Consider the following 23,984-nt stretch of genomic DNA (forward strand, 5'->3'; position numbering starts at 1 on the left):
CCTACTTTTTTCAATTTCCGCCTGAAGACATACCCAAATCTAACTGCCTGTAGCTCAGGCTCAGAACCAAGGCTATGCATATTCTTGATTTCATTTGAAAGAAAACACTCTGAAGTTTGTGTAAATGTGAATTGAATGTAGGAAAATATAACACAATATATCTGGTTTAGATAATACAATGAAATAAACATGTTTTTTAATTTGTATTGTTGTATCATCATCTTTAAAATGAACAAGACAAAACAAACATTCAGATAGGATGATGGGGACAATTTCAGTGAAAAACACGAGGGCAACAGTACTTGTGCAAAGTTTCAGAATGATAACTTCCAAAATGAATGTGCTACATGACATTTATCATGAAGTCACCCAGGTGTCCCACACAAGTAGCCCAAATGTACCCAAGTGGCCAAATTGGTGAAGTTATACATTTTGAATGAAATAACTATATACAAAATACCAAAATGGTATTCTAACACACTTGAAATCCCCCAAAAAATGGAGAAAAAACATTAACAAAAATATATATATACATTTACAAAATAACACTTTCAATATTTGGAAGACCCTCAGTCCTCTACACAATATTGTGCTGCTGATGCCAGGTGCCAAAGCAGTCTCTTTCTCCTGTTCCTGTAAAGCAGAGGGTCACCAAGCATGTGGTGCAGGTGATGGGGTGACTTCATTTTGCAAAGAACACAGCGACGCCTCCATGCTGTGCCCTTTTGGCCTTGAGGCACATCATGCCTGCAGAAATACATTTGGGCAGATGAACACTACTTGTGGCTGGAGCTGGATGAACCAGCTTCAGTGGGGGATGGACACCTTGGCACTGGGGGCTCCCATTCTGAGTCAGTGTCACTGTGAATGAAAATGTTCAGTTAGAATAGTTTCACATATGAGCCCTGTATCAACAGGTATAATAAACAGATATATATATATAGAGTACAGGGAACATAAGGTTGAATATATTATTATAGACCTGCTAGATCTACTGTCTCATTTATATTATGAAAGATCAGCTAGATCTACTGTCTTTATTATAATTCAACAGACCAGCTGTATCTACTGTCTCCATTTCACTTTGGCCATTGTTGTGGGCCTGCCCTCGCCTCAACAGCCTCAAATAGGCTATTTTATGTGGGGGTGGGGCGGCAGACACACGCATCTCACATTTCATTACAATAAATGTTTATATAATGCTACTAAAATTTTAAAAAATCACAAATAACATTTTATATAATTAATTTCAAACAACGGCATTAGCATGAGAAGAACTTACCAGTCCAAAACTATGTCCTCTTCGTTCAAAAAATATTCCCCCATTTGGGAATCGCTAAATGAATCGTCCTCCAACCTTATTTACGGCGGAGTTTACTACATGGGTTGGTCTTCCAACACATAAACATTACATATTGCCGTTTACCTCAGCTCATTGGCTATCTACCCAGCTAGATTTCAAGACGATCAGTGCTCATTGGGTTAAAATACAGTCAATCAACGAAACAGCTGTCATATCATTGGTGCACAATGATGTCATTACTTGTTGTCTTCAAATCGGTTTCTTTCAGTCAATACGTCCCTCGAAATGACCCATCATGTTTTGGTTGTGTTACAAACAAACCAGTAGATAGCAATGAAACCAAACATGACTGGAAAAGTCACGTTTAGTGTGTGTATTTACAGCGAATGTGTCGTCGAAAATGGAATGAGACGGAATTCACGACACAAGCGGTTCACAAAATGTTTCGTGTTAGGCTATAAAAATAGATTTTATCAAACAAAAGACCATTAATTGTGTAACAATGAGCATTGGCATTGCAAACAGAGGAAGATCGTCAAAGGTAAACTATTTATTTTATTGCAGTTTGATTTTGTTACTCCTGTGCTGGTTAAATAGTTGTTTTTAATGGGGCTCTATGCTCAGATAATCACATCGTATTCTTTCACAGTAAATCCTTTTTTAAATCTGACAACGCAGTTGGATTAGCAAGATTCTAGGCTTCCGAAACGTGTATTTTCATGAATGTTTAATATGACTATTTATGTAGCGATCACCGTATGTTGTCGAATCCCGCTAACAGGTTCGGTGCGCAGAGAGGTTAAAGAATGATTAAACAACTAAGTTATTTTTGATTTACTTAGAGCTACTTCAAAAGTCTCTCTCTCTCCCCTTCTCAGGTCCACAGGACCACTCTGGCAACACCTTAAAGAATCTCTTCTGTGTCAACCCTGAGACAGAAGGCCTGGAGGTGAGACACCTTTTTTAATACACACACCCTTACTTCCTACACACTCTTCCGATTCTCTCCTCCAAATTCAGAATCTCCCAACTCTCTCCTACACATAACCCCTTCCTGCCCAGTACTGCGCTCCACTTTTTCTAAGTGACACCACCAACTCATGCCACACCACCACTTGGGTTGGGAGACTAGAGTGTCTGTTTCTTAGAGTGGTGGGGTGAGTGTTTGCCCCACTTTGCGGAGGCGTTGTGTTAACGTTGTTCTTGTCTTTGGCTGCTGAAAGAACAACAATGTCAACATCAACATAAAGGGCACTGCATCGAGCTCTGCGTCTCCTGAGTTAAGGAGGCCACCCAAGCGCGTCAGGATATCCGTTGTGGTAAGAACGCTGGGCATGCCCCAGGAAACTGCCCAGCAACTGGTCAGCCATCCAATCAACCACTCGTCATCTGCTGCAGGGCTAATCCATGCCGATGGACTGTGATCTGTACCATCGAGCTAAATGTGTTGAACACGCTCCTCCCTGTCTGTGAACCATTACTGACCTCTGACCACTAGTCCTGTTCTTATTGGCTATTAGGTAGGTTCACAACTGACCTCATTGTCAGAATGCAAACTGATTGGTCAAGAGGTCAGTTGGGGTCATGAGAATTCGACCACCTCTCTAGCTATGACACCCTAAACCCAAAAAGACTATGTCTATGGTCCAAATGTGGTCTTTCCTCGGTCAGGGTGGTGTGGTTAATTTGAGGTCAACTTAAGGGATGTGGCGGTTCAACCAAAGCATGCTGCCATGCTGTCCATCATCAGCCATTTCATTAGAGGCATTCAATCAGTGACCTTCTACTGGTTCGTGGGTTTGGCCTGTAGCGCCTCAGTCCACCCCTCCACAGAATCAAACCCCTCCCACTTTTTCATCTGCTGTAGTTGTTCATACCATTTGTCATGAGGACAAGAGATGTACTAGGGATAGAGGAAAAGGGGTGAGCGGAGCGAGGTGGTAATTTGTGACGTGTGTGGTCCCTTGTGGCTCAGTTGGTACAGCATGATGCTTGCACTGCCAGGATTGTGTGTTTGATTCCTGGGGCCAACGATACGTAAAATGTATGCACGCATTACTGTAGGTAACTTTGGATAAAAGCGTCCCCTAAATGGCATATATTATTATATGACATGTTAATAGAGGACAGCAGAAATCAAATCAAATCAAATCAAATTTTATTTGTCACATACACATGGTTAGCAGATGTTAATGCGAGTGTAGCGAAATGCTTGTGCTTCTAGTTCCGACAATGCAGTAATAACAAGTAATCTAACTAACAATTCCAAAACTACTGTCTTGTACACAGTGTAAGGGGATAAAGAATATGTACATAAGGATATATGAATGAGTGATGGTACAGAGCAGCATAGGCAAGATACAGTAGATGGTATCGAGTACAGTATGTACAAATGAGATGAGTATGTAAACAAAGTGGCATAGTTTAAAGTGGCTAGTGATACGTGTATTACATAAGGATACAGTCGATGATATAGAGTACAGTATATACGTATGCATATGAGATGAATAATGTAGGGTAAGTAACATTATATAAGGTAGCATTGTTTAAAGTGGCTAGTGATATATTTACATCATTTCCCATCAATTCCCATTATTAAAGTGGCTGGAGTTGAGTCAGTGTCAGTGTGTTGGCAGCAGCCACTCAGTGTTAGTGGTGGCTGTTTAACAGTCTGATGGCCTTGAGATAGAAGCTGTTTTTCAGTCTCTCGGTCCCAGCTTTGATGCACCTGTACTGACCTCGCCTTCTGGATGATAGCGGGGTGAACAGGCAGTGGCTCGGGTGGTTGATGTCCTTGATGATCTTTATGGCCTTCCTGTGACATCGGGTGGTGTAGGTGTCCTGGAGGGCAGGTAGTTTGCCCCCGGTGATGCGTTGTGCAGACCTCACTACCCTCTGGAGAGCCTTACGGTTGAGGGCGGTGCAGTTGCCATACCAGGCGGTGATACAGCCCGCCAGGATGCTCTCGATTGTGCATCTGTAGAAGTTTGTGAGTGCTTTTGGTGACAAGCCGAATTTCTTCAGCCTCCTGAGGTTGAAGAGGCGCTGCTGCGCCTTCTTCACGATGCTGTCTGTGTGAGTGGACCAATTCAGTTTGTCTGTGATGTGTATGCCGAGGAACTTAAACTTGCTACCCTCTCCACTACTGTTCCATCGATGTGGATAGGGGGGTGTTCCCTCTGCTGTTTCCTGAAGTCCACAATCATCTCCTTAGTTTTGTTGACGTTGAGTGTGAGGTTATTTTCCTGACACCACACTCCGAGGGCCCTCAGCTCCTCCCTGTAGGCCGTCTCGTCGTTGTTGGTAATCAAGCCTACCACTGTTGTGTCGTCCGCAAACTTGATGATTGAGTTGGAGGCGTGCGTGGCCACGCAGTCGTGGGTGAACAGGGAGTACAGGAGAGGGCTCAGAACGCACCCTTGTGGGGCCCCAGTGTTGAGGATCAGCGGGGAGGAGATGTTGTTGCCTACCCTCACCACCTGGGGGCGGCCCGTCAGGAAGTCCAGTACCCAGTTGCACAGGGCGGGGTCGAGACCCAGGGTCTCGAGCTTGATGACGAGCTTGGAGGGTACTATGGTGTTGAATGCCGAGCTGTAGTCGATGAACAGCATTCTCACATAGGTATTCCTCTTGTCCAGATGGGTTAGGGCAGTGTGCAGTGTGGTTGAGATTGCATCGTCTGTGGACCTATTTGGGCGGTAAGCAAATTGGAGTGGGTCTAGGGTGTCAGGTAGGGTGGAGGTGATATGGTCCTTGACTAGTCTCTCAAAGCACTTCATGATGACGGATGTGAGTGCTACGGGGCGGTAGTCGTTTAGCTCAGTTACCTTAGCTTTCTTGGGAACAGGAACAATGGTGGCCCTCTTGAAGCATGTGGGAACAGCAGACTGGTATAGGGATTGATTGAATATGTCCGTAAACACACCGGCCAGCTGGTCTGCGCATGCTCTGAGGGCGCGGCTGGGGATGCCGTCTGGGCCTGCAGCCTTGCGAGGGTTAACACGTTTAAATGTCTTACTCACCTCGGCTGCAGTGAAGGAGAGACCGCATGTTTTCGTAGCAGGCCGTGTCAGTGGCACTGTATTGTCCTCAAAGCGGGCAAAAAAGTAATTTAGTCTGCCTGGGAGCAAGACATCCTGGTCCGTGACTGGGCTGGATTTCTTCCTGTAGTCCGTGATGTATCCGGTTGGTAAGACAGGCAGTTATTGTCCTCCTGTTCAATGACAAAGCCATTACAATTACAACCACTAAGGATTCCATGATACTGTCGAATTACCAACACTGCTACTTTCTAACAGTGATGCATGTCCTTCAATGAAACAACTGCCCAATTCTGAGTTAACAATGATGAATACAACACCATGATAAAATGCAGCATGTACACCCCTACAACATATATAATGGTAATTGTTTTAGTCAAGGGAACAGCAATCTGGAAATTAAATAGTTGAAGGTTATGTCATTAAACATTGGTTTTATCTCATATTCATAGGCTACATGTATGACTCATCCATCCAAAAGCTAAATTTAACCTTGAACCTTTTGATTGCTGTCCTCTTGATCACGTGGGTTTCATTCACTTGAAACCAGCACCCAGCTTAGTTATTCTGTTGTCTACATTACACACACACACACACATACATTTAGAAGAGTAGAGTATTTTTACGATATAAAAAAGTTACTTTTGATAGAGATCTGTTCTAGGCTGTGTAATATTAGTAATTCATGATGTGCCTAGCCCAAAACCTAATAGTACAGTATTGATGCCCTGAATATTTTGGTGAGCTGCAATATAATGGCGCCGGAAGGGATGGCTGCCGTTTTACGGGCTCCTAACTAATTGTGCTGTTTTGTTAGTTTTTTGCATTTTTTGTACATAATGTTGCTGCTACCGTCTCTTATGACCGAAAATAACTTCTGGACATCAGAACAGCGATTACTCACCTCGAACTGGATGAAGAATTTTGAGTCCAACTCAAAGGATATACTGCTTTGTCAAGACAAGGTCCAAATCCCCGTCATCAGCGTGAAAAGATTGAGGGAAAGGGGATGGAGGGCGGGGTACCTTGTAAGAATTCACCAACAAGTAGGTAAACCACCACTTCCCGCCGTATTATTGACCAACGTGCAGTCATTGGAAAACAAACTGGCCGATTTAAGATTATCCATTAAAAACTGTAATATCTTATGTTTCACCGATACGTGGCTGAACGACAACACAAATAATCTAGAGCTGGCTGGCTTCTCTGTTCATCGGCAGGACAGATCAGTTACATCTGGTAAGACGGGGTGGGGGTGTGTCTATTTGTCAATAACTGCTGGTGCGCGATGTCTAATATTAAAGAAGTCTAAAGGTATTGATAAGCTGTAGACCACACTGTCTACCAAGAGTTCTCATCTATATTATTTGTCTATATTATTTGTAGCCGTCTATTTACTACCACAAACCGATGCTGGCACTAAGACCACACTCAACGAGCTGTATAAGGCCATTAGCAAACAAGAAAATGCTCATCCAGAAGTGGTGATCTTAGTGTCTGGGGACTTTAATGCAGGCAAACTTACATCCATTTTACCTCATTTCAACCAGCATGTCACATGTGCAACTGAGGGGGGGGACTCTAGACCACATTTACTCCACACACACAGATGCATACAAGGCTCTCCCTTGCCCTCCACTTGGCAAATTTGACCATAATTCTATCCTACTGATTCCTGCTTACAATCAAGAACTAAAGCAGGAAGTACCAGTGACTCGCTTAATACGGAAGTAGTCAGATGACGCGGGTGCTATGCAACAGGACTGTTTTGCTAGAACAGATTGGAATATGTTCCGGATTAATCCAATGGCATTGAGGAATACACCACTTCAGTCACCGGCTTCATCAATAAGTGCATCAATGACATCATCCACACAGTGGATGAAATCCCGCTATGCCCTCAGACGAACCATCAAATAGGCAATGCATCAATACAGGACTAAGATGAAATCCTACTACACCGGCTCTGACACTCGTCGGCTGTGGCAGGGTTTGAAAAATTTGACGGACTACAAAGGGAAACCCAGCCGTGAGCGGTCCAGTAACACGCGCCTTCCAGATGGGCTAAATGCCTTTTTATGCTTGCTTCGAAGCAAGCAACACTGAAGCATTCATGAGAGCACCAGCTGTTCTGGACGACTGTGTGATCACGCTCTCCGTAGCCAATGTGAGCAAGACCTTTATTAAACAGGTCAACAGTCACAAAGCTGCAGGGCCAGACGGATTACCAGGATGTGTACTCAATGCATGCGCGGATCAACTGTCAAGTGTCTTCACTGACATTTTCAACCTCTCCCTGACCTGAGTCTGTAATACCGACAAACAGACCACCATAGTGCCTGTGCCCAAGAAAGCAAAAGTAACCTGCCTAAATGATTACCGCCCTGTTGAAAGGCTGTTCATGGCTCACGTCAACCCCATCATGCCGGAAACTCTAGACCCACTCCAATTCGCATACCGCCCCAACAGATCCACAGATGTCTCAATCGCACTCCACACTGTAATTTCTCACCTGGACAAAAGGAACACCTATGTGAGAATGCTGTTCATTGACTACAGTTCAGCATTCAACACCATAGTGCTCACAAAGCTCTTCACTAAGCTAAGGACCCTGGGACTGAACACCTCCCTCTGCAACTGGATCCTGGACTTCCTGACAGGCCGCCACCAGGTGGTAAGGGTAGGCAACAACACATCTGCTACGCTGATCCTCAACACTGGGGCCGGGTTGCGTGCTTTGTCCATTCCTGTACTCCCTGTTCACACACGACTGCATGGCCAAGCACGACTCCAACGCCATCATTAAGTTTGTTGACGACACAACAGTGGTAGCCTGATCTCCGACAACGATGAAACAGCCTATAGGGAGGAGATCAGAGACCTGGAAGTGTGGTGCCAGGACAACAACCTCTCCCTAAACGTGAGCAAGACAAAGTAACTGATCGTGTACTATAGGAAAAGGAGGGCCAAACAGGCCCACATTTTAACATCGACGGGGCTGAAATGGAGTGAGTCGAGAGTTTCAAGTTCCTTGGTGTCCACATCACCAACGAACTATCATGGTCCAAAAACACCAAGACTGTTGTGAAGAGGGCACGACAACACCTTTTCCCCCCCAGGAGACTGAAAAGATTTGGCATGGTTCCCAAGATCCTCAAAGTTCTACAGCTGCACCATCAAGAGCATCCTGACCGGTTGCATCATTGGGCATCTGATCGTAAGGAGCTACAGAGGGTAGTGCGTATGGCCCAGTACATCACTGGGGCCAAGCTTCCTGACATCCAGGACCTTCATACTAGGTGGTATATAAAACAATTGTCAGACTCCAGTCACCCAAGTCCTAGACTGTTCTCTCTGCTAACACATGACAAGCGGGCCTGGCTCCTTAACAGTTTATACCCCCAAGCCATAAGACTGCTGAACAATTAATCAAATGGCCACCCGGACTATTTACATTGACCCCCCCCCCCCCCTTTTCACTGCTGCTATTCACTGTTTATTATCTATCCGTAGTCACTTTACAAATTACCTCGGCTAACATGTGCCCCCGCACATTGACTCGGTACCATTACGCCTTGTATATAGCCTCGTTATTGTTATGTAGTTTTCTTGTCTTACTGTTTTGATTTATTTTTTTCTATATTTTTTTCACTTAGGTTTATGTAGTAAATATTTTCTTCTCTATTTCTTGCACTGCATTGTTGGTTAAGGGCTTGTAAGTAAGCATTGTAAGGGCTACACCTGTTGTATTTGGCGCATGTGACAAATACAATTTGATTTTAAATTAAATAGAGGCATATTAGTTGATGTGTGTGTGTTTTATGCTAGGGTGTTCTTAGTGTTGATTCTAGTTATTAGTTTTCAAGAGGGAGTGCGTGTATACTCAGAATCCATTTGTCCACAGAGGCCCTAAACATAAATTATGAACAAACAAATGTATTAAAATATTTTCCAAAGACTTCTGTCTACACTACACCCCCGTATCTGAAATAAATCCAGTTATTACTTCTCTTTCTCCCCTTGAGCTGTAGTTCACAGCCTCCTTTTCCTCTCTCCAAATCACTAGTTTCTCCTCTTTCTATACCGCTCTGCATTACTATTCTTTCTTTCCCTCCCTTCCTCCTTTTTCCTTTTCCTCCCTTCCCTGCTCCCTTCTTCCCACCTCCTCCTTCCTCTCCCTTCGGTCTACCTTCTTTCCTGCCTTCCCTCCCTCCCCTCCTTCCTACCGCTTTCTGTTTCCAGTGTGAAATATTGATGCAGGGTAAATGACATGAGTATTCCATCCCAGAGAAATGATGCTGGCCTTTCAGAGATCCGTGTTTTCTCATTAATTCTCTCCTCCTCTTGACGAGAGCAGACCAGACAATACGTCACTGAGCGGCTGCCTTAAGAATCACACGTGGAATAGCGTTATCAGCGAGTGTGCCTGTTACCTTCTTGGCTGGCCCTGAATTGAAGCCTGTTGAGTAGTTTGATGTGTGGATTGCAGTGGACCAACACTATAGGTCAAGAAACTGAGCGAAGGAGCAGAGGACTTAGATTAGATTAAGAGACAGACACACAGATGCAGAAAGATCAATCAATAGATAGATCAAGAGGAAGGGAGAGAGGGAGATGTTACCTGTTAAATCCACTTCAATCAGTGTAGATGAAGGGAAGGAGACTGGTTCAAGAAAGATTTTTAAGCCTTGAGACAATTGAGACATGGATTGTGTATGTGTGCCATTCAGAGGGTGAATGGGCAAGACAAAATATTTGTGCCTTTGAACAGGCTATGGTAGTAGGTGCCAGGCGCACAAATTTGAGTGTTTCAAGAACTGCAACACTGCTGGGTTTTCACGCTGTTAAATATAAAAATGCTATTGTTGCCTCTTTGCAATAAGGAATTAAGACCAAAAGCTCGAAGTTTCAAGTGTTTAATACCAAGGATGCCATCAGCTGAGTGCATACATTTAGAAAGTTCACAACACATCTTATACTCTTCCCTCCTTTTAGTCACCACCCTCTCGTAGGTGTCACCTCCCCAGCTATACAGTTTATGACCCCAATGAGTTTCCCATATCTCCCCTGTGGAATCAAATCAAATCAAATTAAATGTTATTTGTCACATGTGCCGAATACAACCTTACAGTGAAATGCTTACTTACAAGCCCTTAACCAACAATGCAGTTAAGAAAAAGACCTAAAAAAAATAAAAGTAACAAATAATTAAAGATCAGCAGTAAAATAACAATGGCGAGGCTATATAGAGGGGGTATCGGTACAGAGTCAATGTGCGGGGTACCGGTTAGTCGAGGTAATTGAAGTAATATGTACATGTAGGTAGAGTGAATATGCATAGATAATAAACAGAGAGCAGCAGCAGCATAGCATGGTCCACTCTTTGTTTAGCTAGATGTCAGAATCACGCCCTGTCCATCATCATTGTCCAGGGCCTGACCCTGCTCTCTGATCCTAGGAAATGTCCTCTTATCTGATTAGGCCAGCCTTTCTAAATGAGTATCCACACAGTTTCATGGCCTAAACTCCATTAATACTCACAGTAATCATTCACTAAACAGGATACAAACAAACTTCAGTTTAACTTGAAACATGTTACATTTTAACAGAATCCATAAACACTCAACAGTTTCCCGTATGTACCAAGAATGGTCCACCACCCAAAGGACATCCAGCCAACTTAATAGCACTGTGGGAAGTGTTGGAGTCAACATGGGCCAGCATCCCTGTGGAATGCTTTTGACACTGTGTATAGTCTATGCACTGACAAATTGAGGCTGTTCTGAGGGCAAAAGGGGTGCAACTCAATATTAGGAAGCTGTTCCTAATGTTTTGTACACTCTGTATCTCGGAGGCATGTGTGATTGGGTAATTGTGGTTATGTCAACATATTCCCTGCTGACCCGGACCCCAGGCTCTGATTGGCTTATTGACTACAGGATGTACAGGATAGAGGGAGAGATTGATCGCTTGGGGAAAAGGGTGGATGGAGCGAGGAGAGGAGGGATGCTGCTCTCTGTGGAAGCTGCACAGCAAGCAATACAGCTTCACTCTCTGTCAGCACACTGCCTCTTACCCAGTCACTCACTGTGGAGGGCTGCACACGCACACACAGGCACGCACGCTGTCTGTATCTCACTCAGACACACACACTCTCCTTGGTACACTCACATTCATACACCCACTCTTGCGTCTCCACATATCCACAAGGGCCCTTGCATATTTGCTCACCTAATAGACTAGTTAATCTTCATACAACATACTTTACATGCACAGTCTCACCTGCTCTGTCTCTCTCCCCAAAACACACTGCAGGTGTTAGCTCTTCTATATTAAACAACTACATCTCTGTATCATACTGTTCTTTCTACACACACCGCACGGCAAGCAGTACCGGAGCGCCAAGTCTAGGACCAAAAGGCTCCTTAACAGCTTCTACCACCAAGCCATAAGACTGAACAATTATTCAAATGGCCAGCTGGACTGTTTACATTGACCCCCGGATTATTAAAACAATGTACACTGCTGCTACTCACTGTTTATTATCTATGAATAGTCACTTTACAAATGACCTGGACTAACCTGTACCCGCGCACATTGACTCGGTACCGATACCCCCTGTATATAGCCTCCACATTGACTCGGTACCGATACCCCCTGTATATAGCCTCCACATTGACTCGGTACCGGTACCCCCTGTATATAGCCTCCACATTGACTCGGTACCGGTACCCCCTGTATATAGCCTCCACATTGACTCGGTACCGGTACCTCCTGTATATAGCCTCCACATTGACTCGGTACCGATACCCCCTGTATATAGCCTCCACATTGACTCGGTACCGGTACCTCCTGTATATAGCCTCCACATTGACTCGGTACCGATACCCCCTGTATATAGCCTCCACATTGACTCGGTACCGGTACCCCCTGTATATAGCCTCCACATTGACTCGGTACCGATACCCCCTGTATATAGCCTCCACATTGACTCGGTACCGGTACCTCCTGTATATAGCCTCCACATTGACTCGGTACCGATACCCCCTGTATATAGCCTCCACATTGACTCGGTACCGGTACCTCCTGTATATAGCCTCCACATTGACTCGGTACCGATACCCCCTGTATATAGCCTCCACATTGACTCGGTACCGGTACCTCCTGTATATAGCCTCCACATTGACTCGGTACCGATACCCCCTGTATATAGCCTCCACATTGACTCGGTACCGGTACCCCCTGTATATAGCCTCCACATTGACTCGGTACCGATACCCCCTGTATATAGCCTCCACATTGACTCGGTACCGATACCCCCTGTATAAAGCCTCATTATTGTTATGTCATTTTCTTGTTACTTTTTGATTAAATTTTTTATTTAGCAAATATTTTCTTAACTCTGTTTCTTGAACTGCATTGTTGGTTAAGGGCTTGTAGGTAAGCATTTCACAGTAAGATCTACACCTGTTGTATTCGGTGCATGTGACAAATAGAATGTGATAGACACCTCTCATCTGTGCTGTGCCCTGGTTTTGGAGAGGTGTACAGGTTTATCAGTAGCATTTTATTTTAACTTACATGGTAGTAAGCAATGTGTTTAATTCTGCTAAATGTGTGCCAGAAAATTACCCATTGACCTCATGAGACTCTAGTAAATAGCAGGTGGAAACAGGACTGTAAAATGCAGTGCTAGAGGACTGTCAGACCATGTTGGTGTCAGTGGTGAGTGGAGATGGTGTTGTCAACTCTAGACACAGTTGACTTCTGTTGCATAATTTTACAGTAAGGAGAGCGCCTTGACCGGCCGGGCCCCACGGCAATCGTTGCCAGGGTTACAGGGAGATCAGCCACTGCAGGCGGGTGGATAAATGAGCTCAGGGCTTCCATCACCCCCAGGGCCTGAGGTTGGTAGAGGGGTCAGGTGTAGATGTAGACAGAGATGGATAAGCGCAAGAATATACACACACTGCTATTCTCACCCTCATAAAGAAAACACTCTCTTCCTGTAAATACACACGTTTATTACTCTAAACTCACACATAAGCCCTATTCGCACGGGACTAGTATTACTATAGAACAGTGATGTCAAACTCATTCCGCGGAGGGCAGAATGTTTGCGGGTGTTTGGTTTTTCCTTTCAGTTAAGACCTATACAACCAGGTGAAGGGCATTGCTTACTAATTACTGACCTTAATTCATCAATCAAGTACAAGGGTGGAGCGAAAACCCGCAGACACTCGGCACCCTGTGGAATGAGTTGTGCTACATCGGTTATGTAATTATTACCTCAGCATGTCCGTTTTTCCAGTGGACAATTCGGATAGGATTAGTTTGGCCAAACTGCCCCTGTAATATTTTTTGTTTCCTCATTCAAAGCTGACAGTTTTGATGGAAGCCTGGAGGCTCTTCTAGGTGTGAAGATATTTCAAATGTCTAGGGATATCCTAATATTGGACTAATGGCCTGCAGTTCAAATAATACGTATCAATAAGAATCATTTACTGTAACCTATGCAGACATTTAATTTCCTGGCGGATTTGGCCATTTACCAATCAACTGGCACAATCTCGTCCACTTTTTAAAAGATGGCTCTAGGAAAGTTGAAATGTGACAAAACTGATCATTCATCTGTACTCTACATGCATAGCACTTTGTTTTAAGCATCAATTTGTTCCCATGTTTTTACCCAAACTGGGAGCAGCACCTGATTTAAACTCTGTAATTTCCCTCAAAATACAGGGATGACGATCCGCACAGGATAAGTATTATCAGAGGACCTGGCCGTTTGCCAAAAAACTGTAGGTTTTTAGGGCTGGGATGATAACCTTCCTGCCATGTAACAAAAATTAGGGTTGTGGTGATTTGTGCTCATGCACATAATGGCTTTTAACCAGAAAAAGCCTTCAGTTCCCTTTGAGGTGTTGTGATTGTCATGGACTGAGTTTAAGACAAGTGTCTCAACGTGCCTCTCGCTCATTAACTGGAAACCCAAGCAGGTTTGAATCAGGTTGGTGTCAGCTTGCACCAAACACTCAGACTGCATCCCAGAGCTGCAGGAGAATGAGGGCTCATCCCAAATGACACTCTATTCCCTAAACCCTAGAGTTGCGGGAGACTGAGTGTGCGTCCCAACCTCCCCAGTAAAACGTATCCCGTCTGAATGGGGCGCTACACACGCCTTTTGACATTGACACACACACTTAAGTACCACTCAGCACTGTAGAACTCTCTCAGGTTTTCAGGCCCGCCCGGCTCATATCCAAACTGTAGCCATCATCACTCCATGGTCAAATCCATTAGTGTCAGTCATCCCATCTGTACTTTGAGACCTTGTGAAAAGCTCTGTATGAATGCAACCCATTATCTGTTTCAAGCATGTTTTCAACCCCCCCACCATGGTCATACAGTGGGGCAAAAAAGTATTTAGTCAGCCACCAATTGTGCAAGTTCTCCCACTTAAAAAGATGAGAGGCCTGTAATTTTCATCATAGGTGCACTTCAACTATGTCAGACAAAATGAGGGAAAAAAATCAGAAAATCACATTGTAGTATTTATTTGCAAATTATGGTGGAAAATAAGTATTTGGTCAATAACAAAAGTTTATCTCAATACTTTGTTATATACCCTTTGTTGGCAATGAGAGGTCAAATGTTTGCTGTAAGTCTTCACAAGGTTTTCACACACTGTTGCTGGTATTTTGGCCCATTCCTCCATGTAGATCTCCTCTAGAGCAGTGATGTTTTGGGGCTGTTGCTGGGCAACACGGACTTTCAACTCCCTCCAAATATTTTCTACGGGGTTGAGATCTGGAGACTGGCTAGGCCACTCCAGGACCTTGAAATGCTTCTTACGAATCCACTTCTTCGTTGCCCGGGCGGTGTGTTTGGGATCATTGTCATGCTGAAAGACCCAGCCCCGTTTCATCTTCAATGCCCTTGCTGATGGAAGGAGGTTTTCTCTCAAAATCTCATGATACATGGCCCCATTCATTCTTTCCATTACACGGATCAGTCGTCCTGGTCCCTTTGCAGAAAAACAGCCCCAAAGCATGATGTTTCCACCCCCATGCTTCACAGTAGGTATGGTGTTCTTTGGATGCAACTCAGCATTCTTTGTCGTCCAAACACGACGATTTGAGTTTTTACCAAGAAGTTATATTTTGGTTTCATCTGACCATATGACATTTTCCCAATCTTCTTCTGGATCATCCAAATGCTCTCTAGCAAACTTCAGACGGGCCTGGACATGTACTGGCTTAAGCAGGGGGACACGTCTGGCACTGCAGGATTTGAGTCCCTGGCGGCGTAGTGTTACTGATGGTAGGCTTTGTTACTTTGGTCACAGCTCTCTGCAGGTCTTTCACTAGGTCCCCCCGTATGGTTCTGGGATTTTTGCTCCCCGTTCTTGTGATCATTTTGACCCCACGGGGTGAGATCTTGCATGGAGCCCCAGATCGAGGGAGATTATCAGTGGTCTTGTACAGTGCCTTGCGAAAGTATTCGGCCCCCTTGAACTTTGCGACCTTTTGCCACATTTCAGGCTTCAAACATAAAGATATAAAACTGTATTTTTTTGTGAAGAATCAACAACAAGTGGGACACAATCATGAAGTGGAACGACATTTATTGGATATTTCAAACTTTTTTAACAAATCAAAAACTGAAAAATTGGGCGTGCAAAATTATTCAGCCCCCTTAAGTTAATACTTTGTAGCGCCACCTTTTGCTGCGATTACAGCTGTAAGTCGCTTGGGGTATGTCTCTATCAGTTTTGCACATCGAGAGACTTACATTTTTTCCCATTCCTCCTTGCAAAACAGCTCGAGCTCAGTGAGGTTGGATGGAGAGCATTTGTGAACAGCAGTTTTCAGTTCTTTCCACAGATTCTCGATTGGATTCAGGTCTAACACCACATTTGCAGTGGTCTGATACTCCTTCCATTTCAATATTATCGCTTGCACAGTGCTCCTTGGGATGTTTAAAGCTTGGGAAATCTTTTTGTATCCAAATCCGGCTTTAAACTTCTTCACAACAGTATCTCGGACCTGCCTGGTATGTTCCTTGTTCTTCATGATGCTCTCTGCGCTTTTGACGGACCTCTGAGACTATCACAGTGCAGGTGCATTTATACGGAGACTTGATTACACACAGGTAGATTGTATTTATCATCATTAGTCATTTAGGTCAACGTTGGATCATTCAGAGATCCTCACTGAACTTCTGGAGAGAGTTTGCTGCACTGAAAGTAAAGGGGCTGAATAATTTTGCACGCCCAATTTTTCAGTTTTTGATTTGTTAAAAAAGTTTGAAATATCCAATAAATGTCGTTCCACTTCATGATTGTGTCCCACTTGTTGTTGATTCTTCACAAAAAAATACAGTTTTATATCTTTAAGTTTGAAGCCTGAAATGTGGCAAAAGGTCGCAAAGTTCAAGGGGGCCGAATACTTTCCTAATAATTGCTCCCACAGTTGATTTCTTCAAACCAAGCTGCTTACCTATTGCAGATTCAGTCTTCCCAGCCTGGTGCAGGTCTACAATTTTGTTTCTGGTGTCCTTTGACAGCTCTTTGGTCTTGGCCATAGTGGAGTTTGGAGTGACTGTTTGAGGTTGTGGACAGGTGTCTTTTATAATGATAACAAGTTCAAACAGGTGCCATTAATACAGGTAACGAGTGGAGGACAGAGAAGCCTCTTAAAGAATAAGTTACAGGTCTGTGAGAGCCAGAAGTCTTGCTTGTTTGTAGGTGACCAAATACTTATTTTCAACCATAATTTGCAAATAAATTCATTAAAAATCAATGGATTTTTTTTCCCATTTTGTCTGTCATAGTTGAAGTGTACCTATGATGAAAATTACAGGCCTCTCATCACCAACTTGCACAATTGGTGGCTGACTAAATACTTTTTTTTGCCCCACTGTATGAGTAGTTAGTCATTTAGTGTCTCTTATCACATCTGTCCATCCACCTCTTCATTTTGTCACTGTGTTCAGTTTGAATGCAGTGTGGCCATGACATGGACACGTGTTTTATTTGTAGTATGAGTGTACTGTGTGTCCTTGGGTTTTGTATTTCAAGTTATTTATTGTCATTTTGACGTTGTGCTTGTCTGTAGTGTATGTGTGCAGGCGTGCACACAAGTCTTTTTGCTGTGTGTTTGCAGTGTAAGTGTGTTGATCTGTTTCCTGTCCCTCTCCTCTCAGGATGACTTTGATGTGGATGATGACATGACCATCAGAGAGGTGAGACCCTACAACACTTTCTCTCCCTCTTTCTCCCTTTTCTCTCAGGATGTGTCAGTGCTGTCTGTCTATGCTACAGTGTATTTACTGGTTATCAGGGGAATAATTAGTCACTGTGTATGAATAGCCTTATCAAAGCTGGAATCTCTATGGGCATCTATTATCTCTGCACCAGGGACCACAGCCAGACACTGTGTAGCCACATAAAAGAGGAAACCACCTAGGCTTAAAGGAAGTGGAGTTTGGATAGGGATTGCCATTCCCAGTCTTGGGATCTCAGCTGATGGTATGGAGGACAGCTGGTTCCATGTGAACTACAATCCTGACGCCCTGTTTAAACGTTTGAGAACATAAAGGCCTCTACTTTCATATCACATCAAAATAATTTCACAAATGCAAAATATACACGTACCTTACCTACCGTGTTAACCTGCTTTACCACAGTTGCAGCTGACAGTATTTTTCACACATTTCTGGTGGCCTTCTTCCATTACACACAGGTGTTCGGAGCATGCTAAATAGCTAATTAGCACAGGTGCTCGCTTCTGTCTTCCATCTGTCTTCCATAAACAAGCACTGTAACATGGAAATATGGCCGTGGGCACTCTAACCCTATGAAAGTGTGTAGAAATGATACTTTTTAAAATGTTTTTATAAATTATTTCTTACTGTTAAGTTACATATGTTTCCAAATCTGTATCGCGTGTTTGCGTTTTAGACACCACCAGACAGTCGGTTTACCGTCGTCAGCCCGCAACAGGTTTGTGAATAAACTAGTAGCATACACTACCGGTCAAAAGTTTTAGAACACCTACTCATTCAAGGGTTTTTCTTTATTTTTACTATTTTCTACAATGTAGAATAATAGTGAAGCCATCTAAACTATGAAATAGCACATATGGAATCATGTAGTAACCAAAAGTGTTAAACATACCAAAATATGTTTTATATTTGAGATTCTTTAAATAGCCCCCATTTGCCTTGACAGCTTTGCACACTCTTGGCATTCTCTCAACCAGCTTCATCTGGAATGCTTTTCCAACAGTCTTGAAGGAGTTCCCACATATGCTGAGCACTTGGTTACTTTTTCTTCACTCTGCGGTCTGACTCATCCCAAACCATCTCAATTGGATTGAGGTCGGGGGATTGTGGAGGCCAGGTCATCTGATGCTGCACTCCATCACTCTCCGTCTTGGTAAAATAGCCCTTACACAGCCTGGAGGTGTGCTGGGTCATTGTCCTGTTGAAAAACAGGCTGCTGCAGAATGCTGTGGTAGCCATGCTGGTTAAGTGTGCCTTGAATTCTAAATAAATCACAGACAGTGTCACCAGCAAAGCACCCCCACACCATAACACCTCCTCCTCCATGCTTTATTTTTTTGAGCAGTGTATATACACTCAGCAAAAAAATGTACGTCCTCTCACTGTCAACTGCATTTATTATTAGAAAACGTAACATGTATAAATATTTGTATGACCATAACAAGATTCAAAAACTGAGACACAAACTGAACAAGTTCCACAGACCTGTGACTAACAGTCCAGCCTCTCTCAGCCTACTGTGGACAGTCTGAGCAGTGATGGAGGGATTGTGCATTTCTGGTGTAACTCCTGTACCTGTCCCGCAGGTGTGTACCGATCCTGTACGGACGTACCGATCCTGTGCAGGTGTTGTTACACGTGGTCTGGTGTGTGTGTATTCTATTGCTATTGAATAGTGTAGAATAGGGATTGAAGTTAGTGTTGGAGTTTGCAAAGTGATTTGGTTGATATTAGGAATTATTGGATTTTAGATTAAAACTGAAATGCTTGGTGGTAAATCAATTGAAATAGTCTGAGATGTTTCCACTGATAAGCACTTCAACTGTTTTATTCTCACCTTTTGTTCTGAACATTATTCCATAATCTGTCATCTCTAAAATCTCACATGTTTCCCTTTCAACTTCTTCCAATGATTATTATGCATATCACTCTCAAATTTTCTAAGATATTAGCATTTAGATTTGAGAAACCCCATATTGGTAACAATCACTGGAGTTTAAGGCGTTAAATTGATATTCTAAAAGGTGTTTTTTGGCTTCTGAAATATTAGTGAATACCTTTCTGAATTAAAGATACATATCCATTATTTTATTACAATGGATGTAAAAACCATTTAAGTATTCTATATGTCTAAGAGGGTTTGAGTACTTCCAAACTGTTTCTTTCCACTCTCCTCTTCATCCTCCTCTTCCTCTGGGTTGCAGATTGCAGAGTGGGAGGAGAACCAGCTTGACGAGCAGGTGAACTTTGACAACTGCAAGATCGACCCCGCCCCCTTCCAACTGGTGGAGCGCACCTCACTTCATAAGGTCTGTCTGTACGCCTGTCTGTACGCCTGTCTGTACGTCTGTCTGTACATCTGTCTCTGTCTGTACGTCGGTCTCTGTCTGTCTGTACGTCTGTCTGTACGTCTGTCTGTACATCTGTCTCTGTCTGTACGTCGGTCTCTGTCTGTCTGTAGATCTGTCTGTACGCCTGTCTGTACGCCTGTCTGTCTCTGTCTGTACGTCGGTCTCTGTCTGTACGTCTGTCTCTGTCTGTATGTCTGTACGTCTGTCTGTCTGTACGTCTGTCTGTCTGTACGTCTGTCTGTCTGTACGTCTGTCTGTCTGTACGTCTGTCTGTCTGTCTGTCTGTACGTCTGTCTGTCTGTACGTACGTGTGTCTGTACGTCTGTGTCTGTACGTATGTCTGTATGTATGTACATCTGTCTGTCTGTCTGTATGTATGTCTGTCTGTCTGTCTGTATGTACGTCTGTCTGTACGTCTGTCTGTACGTCTGTACGTCTGTCTGTACATCTGTACGTCTGTCTGTACGTCTGTCTGTACGTCTGTCTGTCCGTCTGTCTGTACGTCTGTCCGTCTGTCTGTACGTCTGTCTGTCTGTCTGTACGTCTGTCTGTCTGTACGTCTGTCTGTCTGTACTGTCTGTCTGTCTGTACGTCTGTCTGTACGTACGTCTGTCTGTACGTACGTCTGTCTGTACGTACGTCTGTCTGTCTGTACGTCTGTCTGTCTGTACGTCTGTCTGTCTGTACGTCTGTCTGTCTGTACGTCTGTCTGTCTGTCTGTACGTCTGTCTGTCTGTACGTCTGTCTGTCTGTACGTACGTCTGTCTGTACGTACGTCGGTCTGTCTGTACGTCTGTCTGTACGTCTGTCTGTCTGTCTGTACGTCTATCTGTACGTCTGTCTGTCTGTCTGTACGTCTGTCTGTCTGTACGTCTGTCTGTACGTACGTCTGTCTGTACGTCTGTCTGTACGTACGTCTGTATGTACGTCTGTCTGTATGTACGTCTGTCTGTCTGTACGTCTGTCTGTCTGTACGTCTGTCTGCCTGTACGTCTGTCTGTACGTCTGTCTGTACGTCTGTCTGTACGTCTGTCTGTCTGTACGTCTGTCTGTACGTCTGTCTGTACGTCTGTCTGTCTGTACGTCTGTCTGTCTGTACGTCTGTCTGTCTGTACGTCTGTCTGTCTGTACGTCTGTCTGTCTGTCTGTACGTCTGTCTGTCTGTACGTACGTCTGTCTGTACGTACGTCTGTCTGTCTGTCTGTCTGTCTGTCTGTACGTCTGTCTGTCTGTCTGTACGTACGTCTGTGTCTGTCTGTACGTCTGTCTCTGTACGTCTGTCTCTGTACGTCTGTCTGTCTGTACGTCTGTCTGTCTGTACGTCTGTCTGTCTGTCTGTATGTACGTCTGTCTGTCTGTACGTCTGTCTGTCTGTACGTCTGTCTGTACGTCTGTCTGTCTGTACGTCTGTACATCTGTACGTACAACCCCTTTTGACTAAATCGCTCCAGGATTGATATTGTAAAATTAGTATAGTAGATGGATAGTCCAGTGTCAATGCTATTATAGTCACTGCATTGCAAGCGCGCACACACACAAGCATGTCTGTACTGCCACAATAAGTCTCCCTCTGAGTGCAGGATTAAAGAACAGGCTGCATGAAGGGGGGGGGGGGGGGGGGGGGGGGGGGGGGGGTGCTTTTGAACAGTGTTGATTTAGTTGTCCTACTGTGACACACACTCACATACACTACAGAGCATTTTTTTACACACACACACTTGTTCTCACTTGCCTGGCAGGCTAATGTCCTCCATTCATAATGCCCACCCCCTTCTCCTCTCTTCTCCCCTCCTTTCTTCCCTGCTCGGTGTGCCTGCTGTTTAAACATTTAAGAGTGGGATTCTGCACCAATCCATCAAGCTCTCCCCTCCCTCAACCACCCTCGCCGCACACTGCCAACACCCATTACCACACACAATCTCCCTCCACATATTAATCTCTCTGTGTGTGTGTGTGTGTGTGTGTGTGTGTGTGTGGTGTTGGTACTTCTATCCTCAAAGGTCCCTACAAGGATACTTAATCAAGGAAAATTATCGCTTGTGGGGACATTGTCCATGTCCCCATGAGGACAAAGGCTATTTTAAGCTTTAGGGATACAGTAGTTTTCGAATTAGGGACAGTGTTACGGGTTATGGTTAGGGAAAATAGGATTTTGAATAGAAATCAATTTTAGGTCACCACGAGGATAGAAGAACAAATCAAGTGTGTGTATTAGAGCTGGGACGATCAACACTGACCATACCAATCATTTATCGCAGGCATTTTGCTGATGTCGTTCATTATGATAAGTAGCCTATACTAGAGAAATGTGAAGTTTGAAATGAAATAAGTTTGCCAATATGGGGGCTTGTTAATAGGATAATTGATGGTGGTACAACGATCAAACTAGTAGTAGTAGTTTAAAGGCCCAGTGTAGTCAAAAACGTGATTTGACTGTGATTTATATATAGTCAAAAGTGTGGACACACTTATTCATTCCAGGGTTTTTCTTAATTTTTACTATTTTCTATATTGTAAAATAATAGTGAAGACATCAAAAACTATGAAATAACCCATGGAATCATGTAGTAACCAAAAATAAGTGTTAAACAGATCAAAATATATTTTATATTTGGGATTCTTCAAAGTAGCCACCCTTTGCCTTGATGACATCTTTGCACACTCTTGGCATTCTCTCAACCAGCTTCATGAGGTAGCCACCTGGAATGCATTTCAATTAACAGGTGTGCCTTGTTAAAAGTTCATTTGTGGAATTTCTTTCCTCCTCAATGCGTTTCAGCCAATCAGTTGTGTTGTGACAAGGAAGGGGTGGTATACAGAAGATAGCCCTATTTGGTAAAAGACCAATTCCATATCATGGCAAGAAGAGCTCAATTAAGCAAAGCTAATTGACAGTCCGTCATTACTTTAAGACATGAAGGTCAGTCAATGCGTAACATTTCAAGAACTTTGAACGTTTCTTCAAGTGCAGTCGCAAAAACTATCAAGCGCTATGATGAAACTGGCTCTCATGAGGACCGACACAGGAAAGGAAGACCCAGAGTTACCTCTGCTGCAGAGGATACATTCATTAGAGTTAACTGCACCTCAGATTGCAGCCCAAATAAATGCAAATAAAAGTAACAGACACATCTCAACTGTTCAGCGGAGACTGTGTGACTCAGGCCTTCATGGTCGAATTGCTGCAAAGAAACCATTACTCAAAAACAACAATAAGAAGAAGAGACTTGTGTGGGCCCTGAAACACGAGCAATGGACATTAGACCGGTGGAAATCTTTCCTTTGGTCTGATGAGTCCAAATTAGAGATTTTTGGTTCCAACCGCCTTGTCTTTGTGAGACACAGAGTAGGTGAACGGATGATCTCCGCATGTTTGGTTCCCACCGTAAGTGCTCAGCATATGTGGGAACTCCTTCAAGACCTTTGGAAAAGCATTCCTCATGAATCTGGTTGAGAGAATGCCAAGAGTGTTCAAAGCTGTCATCAAGGCAAAGGGTTGCTACTTTGAAGAATCTCAAATATATCAAATATTTTTGGGTTACTACATGATACTACATGATATGTGTTATTTCATAGTTTTGATGTCTTTACTATTATTCTACAATGTAGAAAATAGTAATTATAAAGACCAACCCTTGAATGAGTTGATGTGTCCACACATTTGACTGGTATTGTATGTATACATATACTGTACATACTATGAGGTAGGAGTAATATTTTCCGAAAAGACCCCTTGAAATTTCAGCCTGTTTTGGTGGGATGGAGTTTCGTCCTGCCTAGTGAAAACGTTTCAAAACCTCTGCCAATAACAGCAAGTGGTCAGTTTTCCCCTCCCAATTCCCAAACATTCCTAGCAAAACTTTGATACATTGCTCTTTGCTCAGAAGCTATTTTTGTTTCTTTTAAAAAAAAAAAAATTAAATTGAAAACAATCACAGTAAGATACCTAATTGTTACCCAGAAAAAAAACTGATGCATTGAACCTTTTTTAAAGGATATTTT

General features: G+C 43.5%; 1 protein-coding gene across 2 annotated transcripts in view; it reads left to right on the forward strand.

Moving 5' to 3' along the window:
• The window catches only part of LOC110504090 (chloride channel protein 2), a 198,402-nt gene that overhangs the window by 164,460 nt on the left and 9,958 nt on the right, over positions 1–23,984 (forward strand). For both annotated transcript variants that reach the window (XM_036961146.1, XM_036961147.1), the window contains 3 exons: positions 2,182–2,252; positions 17,551–17,589; positions 19,836–19,940. In XM_036961146.1, coding sequence (XP_036817041.1) covers positions 2,182–2,252; positions 17,551–17,589; positions 19,836–19,940 — 215 coding nt within the window. The remainder of the gene's footprint in view (positions 1–2,181; positions 2,253–17,550; positions 17,590–19,835; positions 19,941–23,984) is intronic.

Source organism: Oncorhynchus mykiss, chromosome 24 (genome assembly GCF_013265735.2).
Source record: "Oncorhynchus mykiss isolate Arlee chromosome 24, USDA_OmykA_1.1, whole genome shotgun sequence".
NCBI lineage: Eukaryota > Metazoa > Chordata > Actinopteri > Salmoniformes > Salmonidae > Oncorhynchus > Oncorhynchus mykiss.